Source organism: Talpa europaea (genome assembly GCF_964194135.1).
Source record: "Talpa europaea genome assembly, chromosome: 3".
Classification (NCBI taxonomy): Eukaryota; Metazoa; Chordata; class Mammalia; order Eulipotyphla; family Talpidae; genus Talpa; species Talpa europaea.
The window spans coordinates 69078341-69094011 of record NC_140069.1 but is presented as its reverse complement, the minus strand read 5'-3'; the positions used below and the strand labels follow the sequence as shown (position 1 = coordinate 69094011).

Here is a 15671-nt window from a genome sequence, read left to right as displayed (position 1 = left end):
AGTTAGAACAAACCTCTAACATAAATCTGGTATGAATGAAAGATATGTTCTATTTTACTCTATTATAGAAATACTGACATATATAAAGCGGATTTCTTCTCTGATCCATGAATTAAAAGTGTTGAAATGATCTGAAACTCTCGGAATACACTGAAAGGTTAGCCATTTTCCAAACAAAACTAGCAAAAACAATTCATCTGAATGGCACAATATCCTTAAAAGATACTATAACATGATCTGAGGCAATTCTGGTTTTGATTTTTTTAATTAATGCAAAGTATGTACTGACTTGTTATAAAGTAGAACATTCTGCATTGACTTTCCAAGGTAGAGGACAAATCTCACAGCCGGTGGTGTGTATCTGCCACTCTGATATTGCCACTGGGTTAGCACTAATACAGCTGTACTCACAGCAGCTGGGAACAGGGATCTAAATGAACAGATTTCAGGGCAGCATCTTACAGCATCCAGCATGCAGGTGAAGGGAGTGATCATAAATTCAAAGGGATAACGTGCAATCCTTTATGAGGGCTGTGTAGAACTATTCTGCATGAGGCAATAGATAGGACTGCTGCAGACATTCTTACACTAGCTTACTGAATTATAGTGACACTTGCACCACCCTGCCTGGGATTGGAATAGAGTATACCCAGGAGTAGAGTCTATTAGGAGAGGGTATAGAAGAGAGGTATACAGTTGAAACAAAATCTTTTCATAGTTGATGGGTTGGGACTACAAGACTGGGAAATGTGGTTCTAGCTTCCATTCTGCCACTTCTCTCTGTTCAAAAATGCAAGTCACCTTTTTTTCAGCACCAGCTTCTTTGTTTAGAACAAGATTTAGCAAACTACAGCCCACAAATCAAATCCAACCCACTGGTCTGTTTTTATTATATAAATGAAATATTACTGGAATCCATCAGCCTCAGCTGTTTATTACACACTGTCTGGGCGCTTTCACACTAGGATGGCAGATGGCAAGACTTCGGACAAAAGACCAGAAAGACCTACAAGCTGGAAATCTGGACCTTTACAGAAAAAGTATGTGGATCACTAGTTTAGGAAAAAACAAAGACACACTCTAAAGTCTAATGATTTTTTAAAGGTTCATTAATGCCGGTAAATTAGGTGTTTTTTTTTTTATAAATTCTTTTTTTTTTAATTTATTTATGCATACAAGAGCTGAGGTACAGGTCAGAGATGTGGGGGGTGAGAGGATTCACCAGAGACAGAGTGGGGAAAAGAACAGGCAGACTGACTGAAATACACTGGTGAGGGGAGCAGCAGGTGAGACAGGAGAGGTCTGCCTCAACATGTGGGATGCTCCCTGGCCCTGGCCAGCCGGGGATCCAACTCATGCTGCAAAGGCTGCAGATTGCTTCATAGTGTGGCGCTTAACCCCTTGCACCTGCTGGTAAATTAAGTTTTAAGTACATTTATAATATGTGCATTTCCTTTACAGAGACCCTTATATATTAAATGTGCAGCACTACCATGAAAGAGGTTTGATATGATATGGAGCATAATGTGTTATAAAAATAAGTACAGAGGTTTATGTTTTTATGTTCACTTTTAAGATAGATCCCTACTCAAATTTAGGCAACAGATAGTTCTGTATATATAATTAAAACTACCCTGAATAGCAATGACCTATCAAAATCTATCACCACTTATCAAAATTATACCATACATTTATCTAATTACATTTGTTTTACATCAGCAGTATATTAGGAACTGGAGAGAAAAGATGAACAAGACAAAACCCCAGCCTGCAAGTCTAACTCAGGAGGCATAAGTTAAATGAAGAGTTAAAGATAAATATGAGTTTCACTCCTGAGGGACTCCCCAGAACTTGTATGCAGATGTTTGTGGCAGCACTATTCGTAATAGCTAAGAAGCAGAGACACCCAAACATCCATCAGCTGATGAAGGATAAACAAAATGTTGCACACGAATACAATATAATTTTCAGCAATAAAAAAATATGAAGTATTGACACGTGCTACAACACAGACAAAACCTGAAAACATATACCAAGGGAAAGAACACAGGTCACACACTCTGTGATTCCATTAACATGAAATATCCAGAATAGGCAAGTCCATAGCAACGGATGGTAGTTTAGTGGTTGCCTGGGGCTGGTAGGAGGAAGGAATGAGGAATAAATAACTGCTAATGGGGAAGGGATTTCTTTCTGGAGTGATAAAAATGTTAAGAAGTAGAGATACTATGTGTACAACTCTGTAAATCTAATAAAAATTATGGTATTTTACTTTAAATGGGTGGGTTATAAGATATGTGTATTATATCTTAATAAAGTAATTATTAAAAGAACAACCAGAAGGGACAAAGATCTTCCTTTATATTGGAGACTGTGGATCCTGAGATCTCTGGCACCATAGACCCTTTATGCTTAAACTTTTTGAGGTTTAATAAGCAAAGGTAGTTTAACCAAAATTAGAAAACATAACCAGTGTGTGATAAACATCAAGAGAGAATCAGTGTGGTAAGGTGATTTAGGCAACCAAAAGGAAGGAATACCTAATTCTGCTTGGGGACAGTGAGGAGGTGGTAGTACTAGCAGATCTAAAGGAAAAATGATGCATAAACCATGTCTGCAAGGGTGAGCTCTCCAGGCGGACAAGGAAGAAAAGGTAAGTCCCACTTACGGGAGCAACAAGCACAAGGCATGGTGGTGTAAATCTGAACATTTCAAGGTTCATTTCCATCACCACTTGCTTCAACTCCAGAGCAACTTTAAAAACACATCTCATATTTACCACGTTCTTTATATACAGCATTTGCCAGACAATCCCTTTGAATTGAGGAACTGTGTCTACCTTCTCTTTCTACCTCCTGTAGCACCAGGGATTGTGCTTTGATCAGAGATAAATACTCAAAAGTAGTTAACAACATATATCACATACAAATATATTCTTGATCCAATATTCAAATCATTCTTAGAATTAAAATAGCACTAATCTACACAAATCCTTCATATCTAAGAATTTGAGCATGAAGAACATAACAGTAAACTCAATGGTTTAATTAACCTATTACCCCACTTGCAGCCACCTCACCTAAAAATATGCTATCAATATCTCACAGCATCAGAACTAAACCAAGTTTAATGTTTGATAGATACTGCTAGTAAAATTTTAAAATTAAAAAAGCAATAAACATAAATATTCATTTTCATAATTATTCCATTATCATGAGGAAGGCTTCTATCTTCCCATACCTGAATAAACTTCTTTCTAAAAGTCCCAAGGCCTGGAGCCCTTGGGTCTCCCAAGGCTGCATACATTCTTTCATACATTTTTTCAATGTTTCTTTTATTTAAAGGAGTTTTTGATAGTTCAACTTTGATATCCTGAGTCCAGTCCTGTGTGGGGAGAGGTGTAGAAACATAAAATTAGATTGCAGTTAGGTTTTATCGAAGCTTTACAGTTTATGTGCTAATATTTATAATATTACCTTAAAAAGCATTTCGGGGTTAGAGAGTTGTTCTAAGGCATTTATAAAATCTTGAACTGCTCCTCCTTGATCCAGTTTAATTCTAATCCTATAGAAAAATTATTAAACTTAGGTCATCAAACCACTTTAAAAAATCATTTATACATATAAATGTGAATTAATATATATAAAATACACATACATTTGCATGCAGGTGGACACACAGCTATACATAATCAACTACACAGTCTAAAAGAAGAGCAAGTTAGGGCCTCCCCGGTGGCGCAGCGGTTGAGCGCTGGGTTGCGAAGCTGCCCGCAGCCTCTGCAGCGCCAGTTCGATTCCCGGCTGCTCCCCGGCCACCAGAGGAGGGTCCCACATGGCGCGCAGACCTCTCCTGCCGCCCGCTGCTCCCCTCAGCAGTGTACCTCGGTCCTTCTGCCTGCTCTGCTCCCCGCTCTGGCTCTGGTGAATTCTCTCACCCTCCTGCGCTTCTGACTGTACCCAGTGCTTGTATAAATAAATAAATAAATCTTTAAAAAAAAAAAAAAAAAAAAAAGAAGAGCAAGTTAAAAATTCCTTTTTAAAAAAGATTTATTTTTATTTATTTATACATACAAGAACTGGGGTATAGGCCAGAGGTGTGGGGGAGAGGATTCACCAGAGATGGAGTGGGAAGCAAAACAGGCAGATCTACTGAAATACACTGCTGAAGGGAATAGTGGGCTAGCAAAGAGGTCTGCTGCACCATGTGGGTTAGCTTCCTGGCTGGGGATTGAACTCAGACCTCAATGGCTGGCCACAGCTTGATAGCACTGAGACTTTAATGCTTGCGCTATCAATTTAAACATTCTATTCAGTATTAGATGAAGCACCAAGCATATATTCTATCAAGAGATGAGATTCTTCCCCCCCACCCAGGTTACAAATTTATTTCTTTCCTCATTCATTTACTTATTATTTTTATTTACATCATTGCTCATTTTTCATTGTTATTTTTAAAGTGTTTGCTTTCTTTTCTCAGGTGTAGTCCCCATAGAACTTTCACCACCAATTCACCCGTGCACCATCACCACAGTTTCTTGTGCTCTTCCCGCCACCCTATCTCAATCCCTTTCCTTATCCCTCCCCACAGAATGTCTCTAATTGATAGTAATCTGCTAATTTTTGTTTTGTTCTCTTCTGTTTTTTTAAAAAGATTTATTTATGCATACAAGGACTGGGGTACAGGCCAGAGACCCGGGAGGGTGAGAGAATTCACCAGAGACAGTGCGGGGAGCAGAACAGGCAGACAACCGAAAACACTGCTGAGGGGAGCAGCGGGCAAGACAGGAGAGGTCTGCTGCACCATGTGGGTATCTCCCTGGCTGGCCAGGAATCAAAACTGTGCTGCAGAGGCTGCGGACAGCTTCACAGCACTGTGCTCAATCTGTTGCATCACTAGGGAGGCCCTTCTTGTGTTTTTTTTTTTTTTAATTGTTATTAATCCTCGATCCTTTATTTGGTTCCCCTATGTTCCTCCTATATGTGAAACCACCTGATATTTTTCTTTTTCCTTCTGACTTATTTCACTGAGCATAATTTCTTCTAGCTCCATCCATGTTGCTGTGAATAGCATGAGTTTATCTTTTGATGGTTGAATAGTATTCCATTGTGCATGTGTACTACATCTTTTTTGATCCAGCTATCTATTTTTGGGCATTTGGGTGGTTTCCAGGTTTTACCTATTATAAATAGTGCTGCAATAAACACAGGGGTGCAGGTATCCTTTTGATTTAAAGTTTTGTTTTGGGTAGATCCCTAGGAGTGGAATCACTGTGTCATATGGTCGCTCCATATTTAGTAGTCTGAGGAATCTCCAGACAGTTTTCCATAGTGGTTGGACCAGGTTGCATTCCCACCAGCAGTGTAGGAGAGTTCCTTTTTCACCACATCCTCGCCAACATTTGTTGACACTAGTTTTTTAATACGTGCCATTCTCGCTGGTGTAAGAATTGTGGTTTTGATCTGCATTTCCCTGATTATGAGGGATGTTGAGTATTTTTTCATGTCTGTTGGCCATTTGCATGTCCACTTTGGAGAAGAGTCTTTCAAAATCTTCTGCCCATTTTTTAGCTGGATTGTCTACCTTGTTTTTATTGAATAGTCACGTGAGTTCTTTGTCTATCTTTGTGATTAATCCCTTATCAGTTGTATGAAATGCAAAAATCTCTCAATCTGTGAGGTGTCTCTTTGTTTTTTGTTAATGTCTCTTTTGCTATACAGAAGCTTTTTAGTTTGATGCAATCCCAGCTGTTTATCTTTTCTTTCACTTTCTTTGATTTGGGGAATGAGTCTTTAAGATGGTACTGAGATGTACGTCTTATAGTGTTTTACCTGTTTTCTTCTATATATTTTATGGTTTCAGGTCTTATGTTCAGTTCTTTTATGCATTTTAAGTTGATTTTTGTGCATAGTGTGAGGTAGTATTCTTTTGTATGTGGTGGTTCAATTTTCCCAGCACCATTTATTGAGCAAACTGTCCTTATTCCATTGCACATTCTTTGCTCCTTTGTCAAAGATTAGTTGTCCATATATGTCCAACTTTATTTCTGAGCTTTCTGTTTGGTTCCATTGGTATGTGTGTCTGTTTTTGTTCGACTACCATACTGTTTAAATCACTATGGCTTTATAGTATAGTTTGAAGTCTAGGAGTGTGACACCCCCATTCTCCTTTGTTCTAGTTAGGAGAGCTTTGGCTACTCCAGGCTTTTTGTGGCTCCATATGAATTTCATCAATGTTTGTTCTATTTCTTTGAAGAATGTAACTGAGATTTTTATTGGAATAGCATTGAATCTGTAAATTGTTTTTGGTAGGATGGCCATTTTGATAATGTTAATTCATCCAATCTATGAGCAGGGGATGTCTTTCCATTTTTTCATGTCTTCTATTTCTTTTAACAATGTTTTATAATTTCTTTGTATAGTTTCTTTACCTCTTTTGTTAGGTTTATTCCCAAGTATTTGATATTTTTGTGTCAATTATAAAAGAGATGGTTTTCTTGATTTCTTCTTCAGATTGGCTGAAAGCTAGTGATTTTGTGTGTTGATTTTGTATCCTGCTACTTTATAAATTTTGATTAGTTTTTCTGTGGCGTGTTTAGGGTTCTCTATATATATTATCACATAGTCTGCAAACAGTGATAGTTTTACTTCTTCTTTCCCTATTTGGATTCCTTGTACATCTTTCTCTTGTCTTATTGCTCTGGGTGGGACTTCCAGTATTAGGTTGAAGAGCAGTGGTCCTGATCTTAAAACAAAGTTTTCAGTTTTTCACCATTGAGAATAATATTGGCTGGGTGTTTGTCATATATGGCTTTTATCATGTTAAGGTAAGTTCCTTCTATACTGAAAATTTAGAGGACCTTCATCATAAATGAATGTTGAACTTTGTCAAGTGCTTTCGCTGAAATGATCATATGATTTTTATTTTTCTTTTTGTTGATGTGTTGGATTACACTGATCAATTTTCAGGTGTTAACTATCCTTGTGCACCTGGAATAAATTCTACGTGATAGTGATGTATTGCCCTTTTGATGAATCATTGGATTCTGTTGGCGTGGATTTTATTGAGGATTCTTGCATCGGTGTTCATTATGGAGATTGGCCTGCAGTTTTCTTTTATTGTATTGCTTTGTTTGGTTTTGGTATTAGTGTAATGTTGGCTTCATAGAACATATTTGATAGCATTCCTTCTTTCTCAACTTTTTGAAAGAGTTTATATAGGAAAGGCACTAATTCATTTCTGAATGCTTGGTAGAATTCATTTGTGAGGCCCTCTGATCCTGAGCTTTTGTTTTTGGGGAGTGTTTTGATTACTGTTTTAGTTCATGTAATTGGTCTGTTTAGATGTTCTATTTCTCTTTATCTAGCTTTGGATCATACATAGTTCTAGAAATTTGTCTATCTCGCCAAGATTTTTGAACTTGTTTGCATATAAATGTTCACAGCAATCTCTGATTATTCTTTTGATTTCTACTGAGTCTGTTGTAATTTCTCTTTCGTTTATGATCTTATTTATTTGTGTTTTCTTCCATTTTTCCTTTGGAGCCTGGCTAGCGGTTTGTCTATTTTATTTTTTCAAAGAATGAACTTTTTTTTCATTCAACTTTTTGGATCTTTTTGATTTCCATTTTGTTTATTTCTGCTTTGATTTTTATTATTCCTTTCTTCTACTGGTATTTGGGTTTCTTGTTGCTCCTTTTCTAATTGTTTGAGATGTGAGACTAGGTAGTTTCTTTGAGTTCTTTCTTGTTTGTTGATGTGAGCATGTATTGCTATATATTTTCCTCTTAATATTGCCTTTGCTGCATCCCAATATATTCTGGAAAGTGGTGTCCTCATTTTCATTCAACTCAAAATATTTTTTAATTTCTTCTTTGATCTCTTTAATCCAATGGGCTTCCAGTAGTATGCATTTCAACCTCCATGGAGTAGGTGGGTTCCTTGCTTTCTTTTCATGATTTATTTCTAGTTTAATGCCTTTTTGATTAAAGAATATAGTTAGAATGATTTTTATCTTACTGTATCTGTTGATGTATGTCTTGGGGCAAATATATGATTGATTCTGGAGAATGATCTATGCACTCTTGAGAAAAATGTGTACTCAGATGTTCTGGGTACAGTGTCCTATAGATGTCTATTAAGCCCTTGAGGTCTAGGGTTTTTTTTAAAGGATCTAGTGACTTTATTTTTTGTCTTGTTGAACTGGTGAGAGTGGGGTGTAGAAGTCTCCTACTATGTATGTATTTTCTTTGATGTTTGTTTTCAGAGATGATAATAATTGTCTTATATATTTTGGTGCTCCTTAATTTGGTGAGTATATGTTGATGTGTGTTATATCTTCCTGATGTACTGTCCCCTCAGTCAATCATAATGTAGTGTCCATCTCTGTCTCTTTTTACCTTTTTTTAGTTGGAAGTCTATTTCATCTGATATAAGTAGTGGTTTCTGCCTTCTTTTTTGGTCCACATACTTGTAGGATTGTTTTCCAACCCTTTACTTTCATTCTGTGTTTACCTTTTGTGTTTTAATGTATTTCCTGGAGAAAGTAGAATGTTGGATTTTGTTTTCTAATCCAGCCTGTGACTCTGTGTGTTTTTATAGATGTTTAGTCCATTTACATTTAGGATTAATATTGATATGCTGGCATCTGTATTTGCAATTTTGTCTTTTTTGTGATTTTATTCCTTGCCTTGCTCTGTTTTTCTTATTCATTCCTCTCTTGGTTTTGGTTTTAGGACTTCATGTAGTATTTTCTGGAGTGAGGCTTCAGGCAAAATGAATGTCTGGAGTTTCTGTTTGTCTGAAAATGACCTTATTTTTTCTTCATTCAGGAAAGAGAGTTTTATAGGATAAAGTATTTTTGGTTGGCCTTTGTTATCTTGGAGTTTGTTGAATATATCCTTCTATTCTCTTCTGGCTCACAGTGTTTCTTCAGAGGTCTGATGTCAGCCTGATTGGTTTTCCCATATAGGATATTTGTTTCTTTCTTCTCATCAGCTTTATTATTTTATCCTTATCTTGGATTCTTGGGTGCTTTACTATTAAGTGTCTTGCTTTAGTTTTCCTTTCATTGTGGAAATTTGGTGGTCTTCTTGCTTCTTGTATGTCCATTTTCAGGGAGATGAGAGTCTTAGATAAGAGAAAAGCAAATCTTGTTGCCAATGTTTTTTGGGTTTTGAAAAATACAATTTGACATATTTTTGAAGCTTCTGTAGTTATGTTTTGAAAGATCACTTTCTCAGCTTTTACTATGATTTCAAGCTGTTTTTCTTTTCCTTTGTGTATTTATTTTTGTAGAAAATATTGGTTTGCATACCTGCATACTATTCAGAGGAATAGGGTCACACCTCCTCAGGTGAGTATTACCACACCACACCCAGCCAAAGCACCCATATCCCTCTATCATATACCATCATATATACCCCTCCCCACTCTACCCGTACCTCATCTTCCCACTCTAGCAGTTTCAATTCTGGTATAATTTGCAGAGTTTGTTTGGGTTTGTTTTGTCAGCTCTTTTGTTTTGTTTCTCTATATTCTACACACAAGTCAGAACACCCAAAATTTGGTCTTCTCCTTCTCTTACCCCCTCCAATTCTATTGATGTTGTTGAAAAACAACAGGAAAAACTGAAGGATGTTGCAGTTAAGTGCTGAGAAAATATAGGGTAGGCAGGCTGAATGTACATGGACACTACCAACAAACTAAAACAAAAGCTGGGCTTTGTTCTTCCTTGTCTTCTCAGATTAAAAAACAACAACAACAACAAAAAAGCAACACTAAATAATGAGGTAAAGCAGCTCATTACAAAAAAACCAAAACACACTGACTTAAATGTCAACTTGAATACCATGCATTTACAAAATATTAATTGGCAAAAGTAATACACCAATGCTAGTAACATCAATTGCTCCACTAAAAATCAACTGAAGATGTAAAAGGGCGACATTTCAGGCAGCCAGAAAAATCCTAATTAGTAAGAGGGTCCCTCAGGATATTTCAAATTAAAAATTCAAGGAACTGATTTCAAAATGCATCTCACCTGTCTCAATCAACAGACCACTACCTGAGCATACAGTGCAACAGCCCATGAATATCATTCTAAGATAATGTATTTTAAATTGGAAAGAAATGCCATAAGAAATGATATAACTGGGGTAGATATAAACAGATGTCTTTTGACAGTTTCAATGACAATTTGAATTAATTTGAAGACAAATACAAACGTCTATGATTTTGCTTTTTACCAGATACAATCTTAGTAATATTTTGAACAACCTAATTTTTCTGTAATATTACCTTTCCACAAAAGCTTTATTCTTATGCCCAGCAGAAGTGTCTCTGAAGGAATAGCTTTCACTGCTTATGATAAATGGGTAGACAATTGCTTGTGGATAGTTATCAACAATCTCTTCCACAGTGTGCTGGATGGCAACAGCTTCCTCTTTGTCCAGTAAAGCCATCATATGGCTGATCCAACCAATAAATTGCCAGCAAGGAATGGAGGAAATCTAAAACACAAAGAGCTATAATTTAATCATGAATACGAAAATAGGGATCTTTGCCTTTGCATCTGGCACCACCAAGACTGCTTGGAACTGGGAAAAGGCTGCCCCCACAGCCAGAGGTGAGCCTTCCCAATAGAGAATTTAAAATCGCCATGATTAAAAAACTGAAAGAAGTCATAAAGGAAAGCAACAATAAGGGAAAAATAATCAACAATTAGAAGAATGAAACTGAGTCCCTAAAGAGGCAAGTAAAAGAAAAGCAGGAGATCAAAGGATTAAAGGAGGAGCTAAAGAACTCTGGGAAAAGCAGTGAAAGCAGAATAGGTGAAATGGGAGAACGAATAAGTACTCTTGAAAACACAGAAATAAAAAGACCAAAACAGAAAAGGAAAGTGAAGTATGAAGGAAAAAGAATGAAGACAGAAAAAAAAAAAGGAAAAAAAAAAGAAAAAGAATGAAGATAGGAAAAAAAGAAGAAGAAGAAGAAGAAGAAGAAGAAGAAGAAGAAGAAGAAGACTGACTCCATGAGGAAAGGAAATATAAGAATTGTAGAAATCCCAGAAGGAGAGGAGAGAGACATAGGAACAGAGAAAATATTTAAGGAAATAATTGAAGAGAACTTCCCAAACATGAAGAAGGAGCTGAAAATAGACATACAAGAAGCAAAAAGAATATGGAAGGAAAAATACAGCAAGACACATAATAGTAAAGCTCCCAAGAATCTGGGACAAGGAAAAAAATAATGAAGCTGTCAAGAGGGAAGAAACAGATAACATTCAAAGGAAAACCAATCAGGCTGATATCAGACTATTCTGAAGAAACATTACAGGCAAGGAGAGAGTGGAGGGACATAGTCAACAGACTCTAAGGCAACAAGTGCCAACCAAGAACACTCTATCCCACAAAGCTTTTCTTCCTCTATGAAGAAAGAATAAGGACCATCCCAGACAAACAGAAACTCTGGAATTTCATTACGACTAAACCCCCACTCCAAAAAAATACTACAAGGAGTCCTAAAGCCAGAACCAACAGAGGGATCAGTAAGAATGAAACAAGACCAAAAAAATTGAAAAATAAGTAAAACCAGAGAAAAGACAAACAAAATGGCAAATACATGCTAACATATCAATATTAACTCTAAATGTAAATGGACTAAATTCTTCAATAAAAAGACAGAGTTGCAGGATGGATTAAGAAACAAAACCCAACCTTTTGCTGTCTCCAGAAGACTCACTTAACTATGAAAGATGAAAATAGACTGAAAGTAAAAGGATGGAAAACAATCCTACAAGCAAATGGACCAAAAATGAAGGCAGGAACAGCTATACTTGTATCAGATAAAACAGATTTCAAGCTCAAAAAGGTAAAAAGACACCCAGATGTTCACAGTCTTAAAGAAGACATAACACTCATGAACATATACTCACCAAATGAAAGAACACCAAAATATACTGGACAACTATTATCATCTCTGCTAACAGACATCAGAGAAAACGCATATGTAGTAGGAGACTTCAACACAGCACTATCAACAATAGATAGATGATCGAGACAAAAAAATAAATAAGGACATTAAAGCTCTAAACCTAGACCTCATGGGCTTAACAGACAGCTACAGAACACTAAACTCAAAAAAATCTGAGTACACATTTTTCTCAAGCACACACAGATAATTCTCTAGGATCGATCACATAAAGAGACACAAGACAAACATCAACAGATATCTTCTCTGACCATGAAGGCATCAAACTAGAAATAAATAATAAAAAGTAGGCAAAGAACCATCCCACCTCATGGAGATTGAAACCCGCACTACTGGAAGGCCACTGGATTAATGAGGAAATCAAAGAAGAAATTAAAAAATACTTTGAGGGCCTCCCCTGGTGGCGCAGGGGCTGAGCGTTGGGCTGCGAAGCTGCCCGTCAGCCTCTGTAGCACTGGTTCAATCCCCAGCCACAGGCGAGGGTCCCACATGGCGCGCCGTCCTCTCCTGTCGCCCGCTGCTCCCCTCAGCAGTGTACTTCGTCAGTATGCCTGCTCTGCTCTCCCCTCTGGCTCTAGTGAATTCTCTCACCCGCCCTGGCTTCTGACTATACCCAATGCTTGTATAAATAAATAAATAAATAAATCTAAAAAAAAAAATACTTTGTGTTGAATGATAAGGCAGACACCAATTTACTAAATATATAGGATGCAGCAAAAGCAGTAATAAGAGGAAAACATCTAGCAATACAGGCTCACATCAAGAAACAAGAAAGAACTCAAAGAAACAACTAATCTTATAACTCAAAGAACTAGAAAAAGAACAACAAAAAACCCTAAAATCAGTAGAAGAAAGGAAATAATGAAAATCAAAGCAGAAATATATGAAATCAAAACTAAAAAAAAAACAATCCAAAAGATCAACAAAACCAAAAGTTACTTCTTTGAAAAAATAAATAAAATAGACAAACCCTTAGCCAGGCTCACCAAGAAAAAATGGGAGAAAGCACAAATAAATAGGATCACAAATGAAAGAGGAGAAATCACAACACACACAGCAGAAATCAAAAGACAAATCAGAAACTACTATGAACAGTTATATGCAAACAAGCTCAACAATCTAGAAGAGATGGACAAATCTACAACTCTACAATCACCCAAGCTAGATAAAGAAGAAATAGAAAACCTAAACAAAACGATTACAGGGCCTCCCCTGGTGGCACAGCGGTTGAGCGCTGGACTGAGAAGCTGCCTGCAGCCTCTGCAGCGCTGGCTCGATCCCCGGCCATCGGTGAGGGTCCCACCTGGTGCGCAGACCTCTCCTGCTGTGCCCGCTGCTCCACTCAGCAGTGTTTTTCCTCGATCTGCCTGTTCTGTTCCCTGCTCTGGCTCTGGTGAATTCTCTTACCCTCCTGTGCTTCTGACTGTACCTAGTGCTTGTATAAATTAAAAAAACAAAAGATTACAAGCAGTGAAATTGAAATGGTAATCAAAACCCTCCCCCAAAACAAAAGCCCAAGATCAGATGGATTTACCAATAAATTCTACCAAACATTCAGAAACGAATTAGTGTCTATCCTTCATAAACTCTTTCAAAAAATTGATAAGGAAGGGATAATTCCAAACATGTTCTATGAAGCCAATATTACACTAATACCAATACCAAACAAGGACAACACCAAAAAAGAAAACTACAGGCCAATTTCTCTAATGAACACTGATGCAAAAATCCTCAATAAAATTTTAGCTATCAGAATCCAACAATGTATCTGTAAGATAATTCACCATGACCAAGCAGGATTTATTCCAGGGACACTAGGATGGTTCAACATCTGAAAATCAATCAATGTAATCCAACGCATCAACAAAAAGAAATATAAAAGCCATATGATAACATCAATAGATGCTGAGAAAGCTTTTGACAAATTACAACACCCATTTATGATACAGGCCCTTGAAATTCTCGGGATACAAGGAACATACCTCAACATCATAAAGGCCATATATGACAAGCTCATAGCCAATATCATTCTCAATGGTGAAAAGCTGAAAGAATTTCCACTGAGGTCTGGAACAAGACAAGGATGCTCACTCTCACCACTGCTTTTCAATATAATACTGGAAGTCCTGGCCAGAGCAATAAGACAGAGAAAGACAAACAAGGAACCCAAATAGGCAAGGAAGAAGTCTAACTATCACTATTCTCAGATGATATGATAATATACATAGAGAACCCCAAAAACTCCACAGAAAAACTAATCAAACTAATTAATCAGTTTAGTAAAGTAAGAGGATACAAAATCAACACACAAAAATCAGTAGCCTTCCTACACACAAACAATAAATCTGAAGAAGAAATCAAGAAAACCACCTTTTTATTATTGAAACAAAAAAAGAAATCAAATACTTGGGAATAAACCTAACAAAAGAGGTAAAGGACCTATACAAAGAAAACTATAAAACACTGTTAAAAGAAATAGAAAAAGATACAAAGAAATAGAGAGACATCCCCTGCTCATGGATTGGAGGAATTAACATTATCAAAATGTCCATCCTACAAAAACAATTTACAGATTCAATTCTATTCCAATAAAAGTTTCAATGGCATTCATCAAGAAAATGGAACAAATATTGATGAAATTCATATGGAGCCACCAAAAACCCCGAATAGCCAAAGTTCTCCTGAATAAAAAAGGGAATGGAGGCATCACACTCCCAGACTTCAAGCTATACTACAAAGCCATAATAATCAAAACTGCACAGTACTGGAACAAGAACAGACACACAGATCAATAAAACAAAATAGAAAATCCAGAAATAAATCCATAGATTTACAGTTAACTAATCTTTGACAAAGGAGCAAAGAATATGCAATAGAGCAAAGGAAGTTTCTTCAATAAATGGTGCTGGGAGAACTGGGTTGCTACATGCAAAAGAATGAAGCTTGACTAATACCTCACCTCATGCACAAAAACCAACTCAATAAAATGGATTAAAGAACTAGACATAAGACCTGAAACCATAAAATATATGGAAGGAAACCATAAAATACATAGTAGGAAACCATAAAATATTAGAAAGAAATATAGGGAAACACTACCTGACATACACATCAGTAACATCACCCAAAGCAGTGATAGTGAAGGCAAAGGTAAACAGCTGGGACTACATCAAATTACAGAGCTTCTGTACAGCAAAGGAGACAGTAACCAAAACAAACACCTCAGTGACTGGGAGAAAATTTTTGCCCACAACACTAATGATAAAGGAGTGATCACAAAAATCTACAGAGCTCAATAGTCTTAACAAATACAAAGTAAATGATCCAGTCAAAAAATGGGCAGAAGAGCTAAAAAGGAACTTCTCCGAAAAGAAAATGCAAATGGCCAACAGGCATATGAAAAATGTTCAGCATCACTTGTAATCAGGGAAATGCAAATCAAAACTACAATGAGATACTATCTCACACCAGTGAGAATGGCGCATATTAAAAAAAAACCTAGCAACAGCCAATGATGGTGAGGATGTGGAGAAAAAGGAACTCTCGTGCACTGCTGGTGGGAATGCAAACTGGTCTAACCACTATGGAAAGTTGTGTGGAGATTCCTTAACCTGCTAAAGATGGAGCTTCCATATGATCCAGCTATTCCACTCCTAGGTATTTACCTAGAGACACAGAATC

The 15671-nt window shown here is 36.8% G+C and overlaps 1 protein-coding gene across 2 annotated transcripts in view; it reads right to left on the bottom strand.

Annotated features, from left to right (window-relative positions):
• PRKDC (protein kinase, DNA-activated, catalytic subunit) overlaps nucleotides 1–15671 on the bottom strand; it is a gene marked incomplete at both ends in the record, with an annotated part of 233410 nt that overhangs the window by 10202 nt on the left and 207537 nt on the right. For both annotated transcript variants that reach the window (XM_084229434.1, XM_084229435.1), the window contains 3 exons: nucleotides 3241–3384; nucleotides 3477–3564; nucleotides 10299–10510. In XM_084229434.1, the coding sequence (XP_084085560.1) occupies nucleotides 3241–3384; nucleotides 3477–3564; nucleotides 10299–10510 (444 nt within the window). The remainder of the gene's footprint in view (nucleotides 1–3240; nucleotides 3385–3476; nucleotides 3565–10298; nucleotides 10511–15671) is intronic.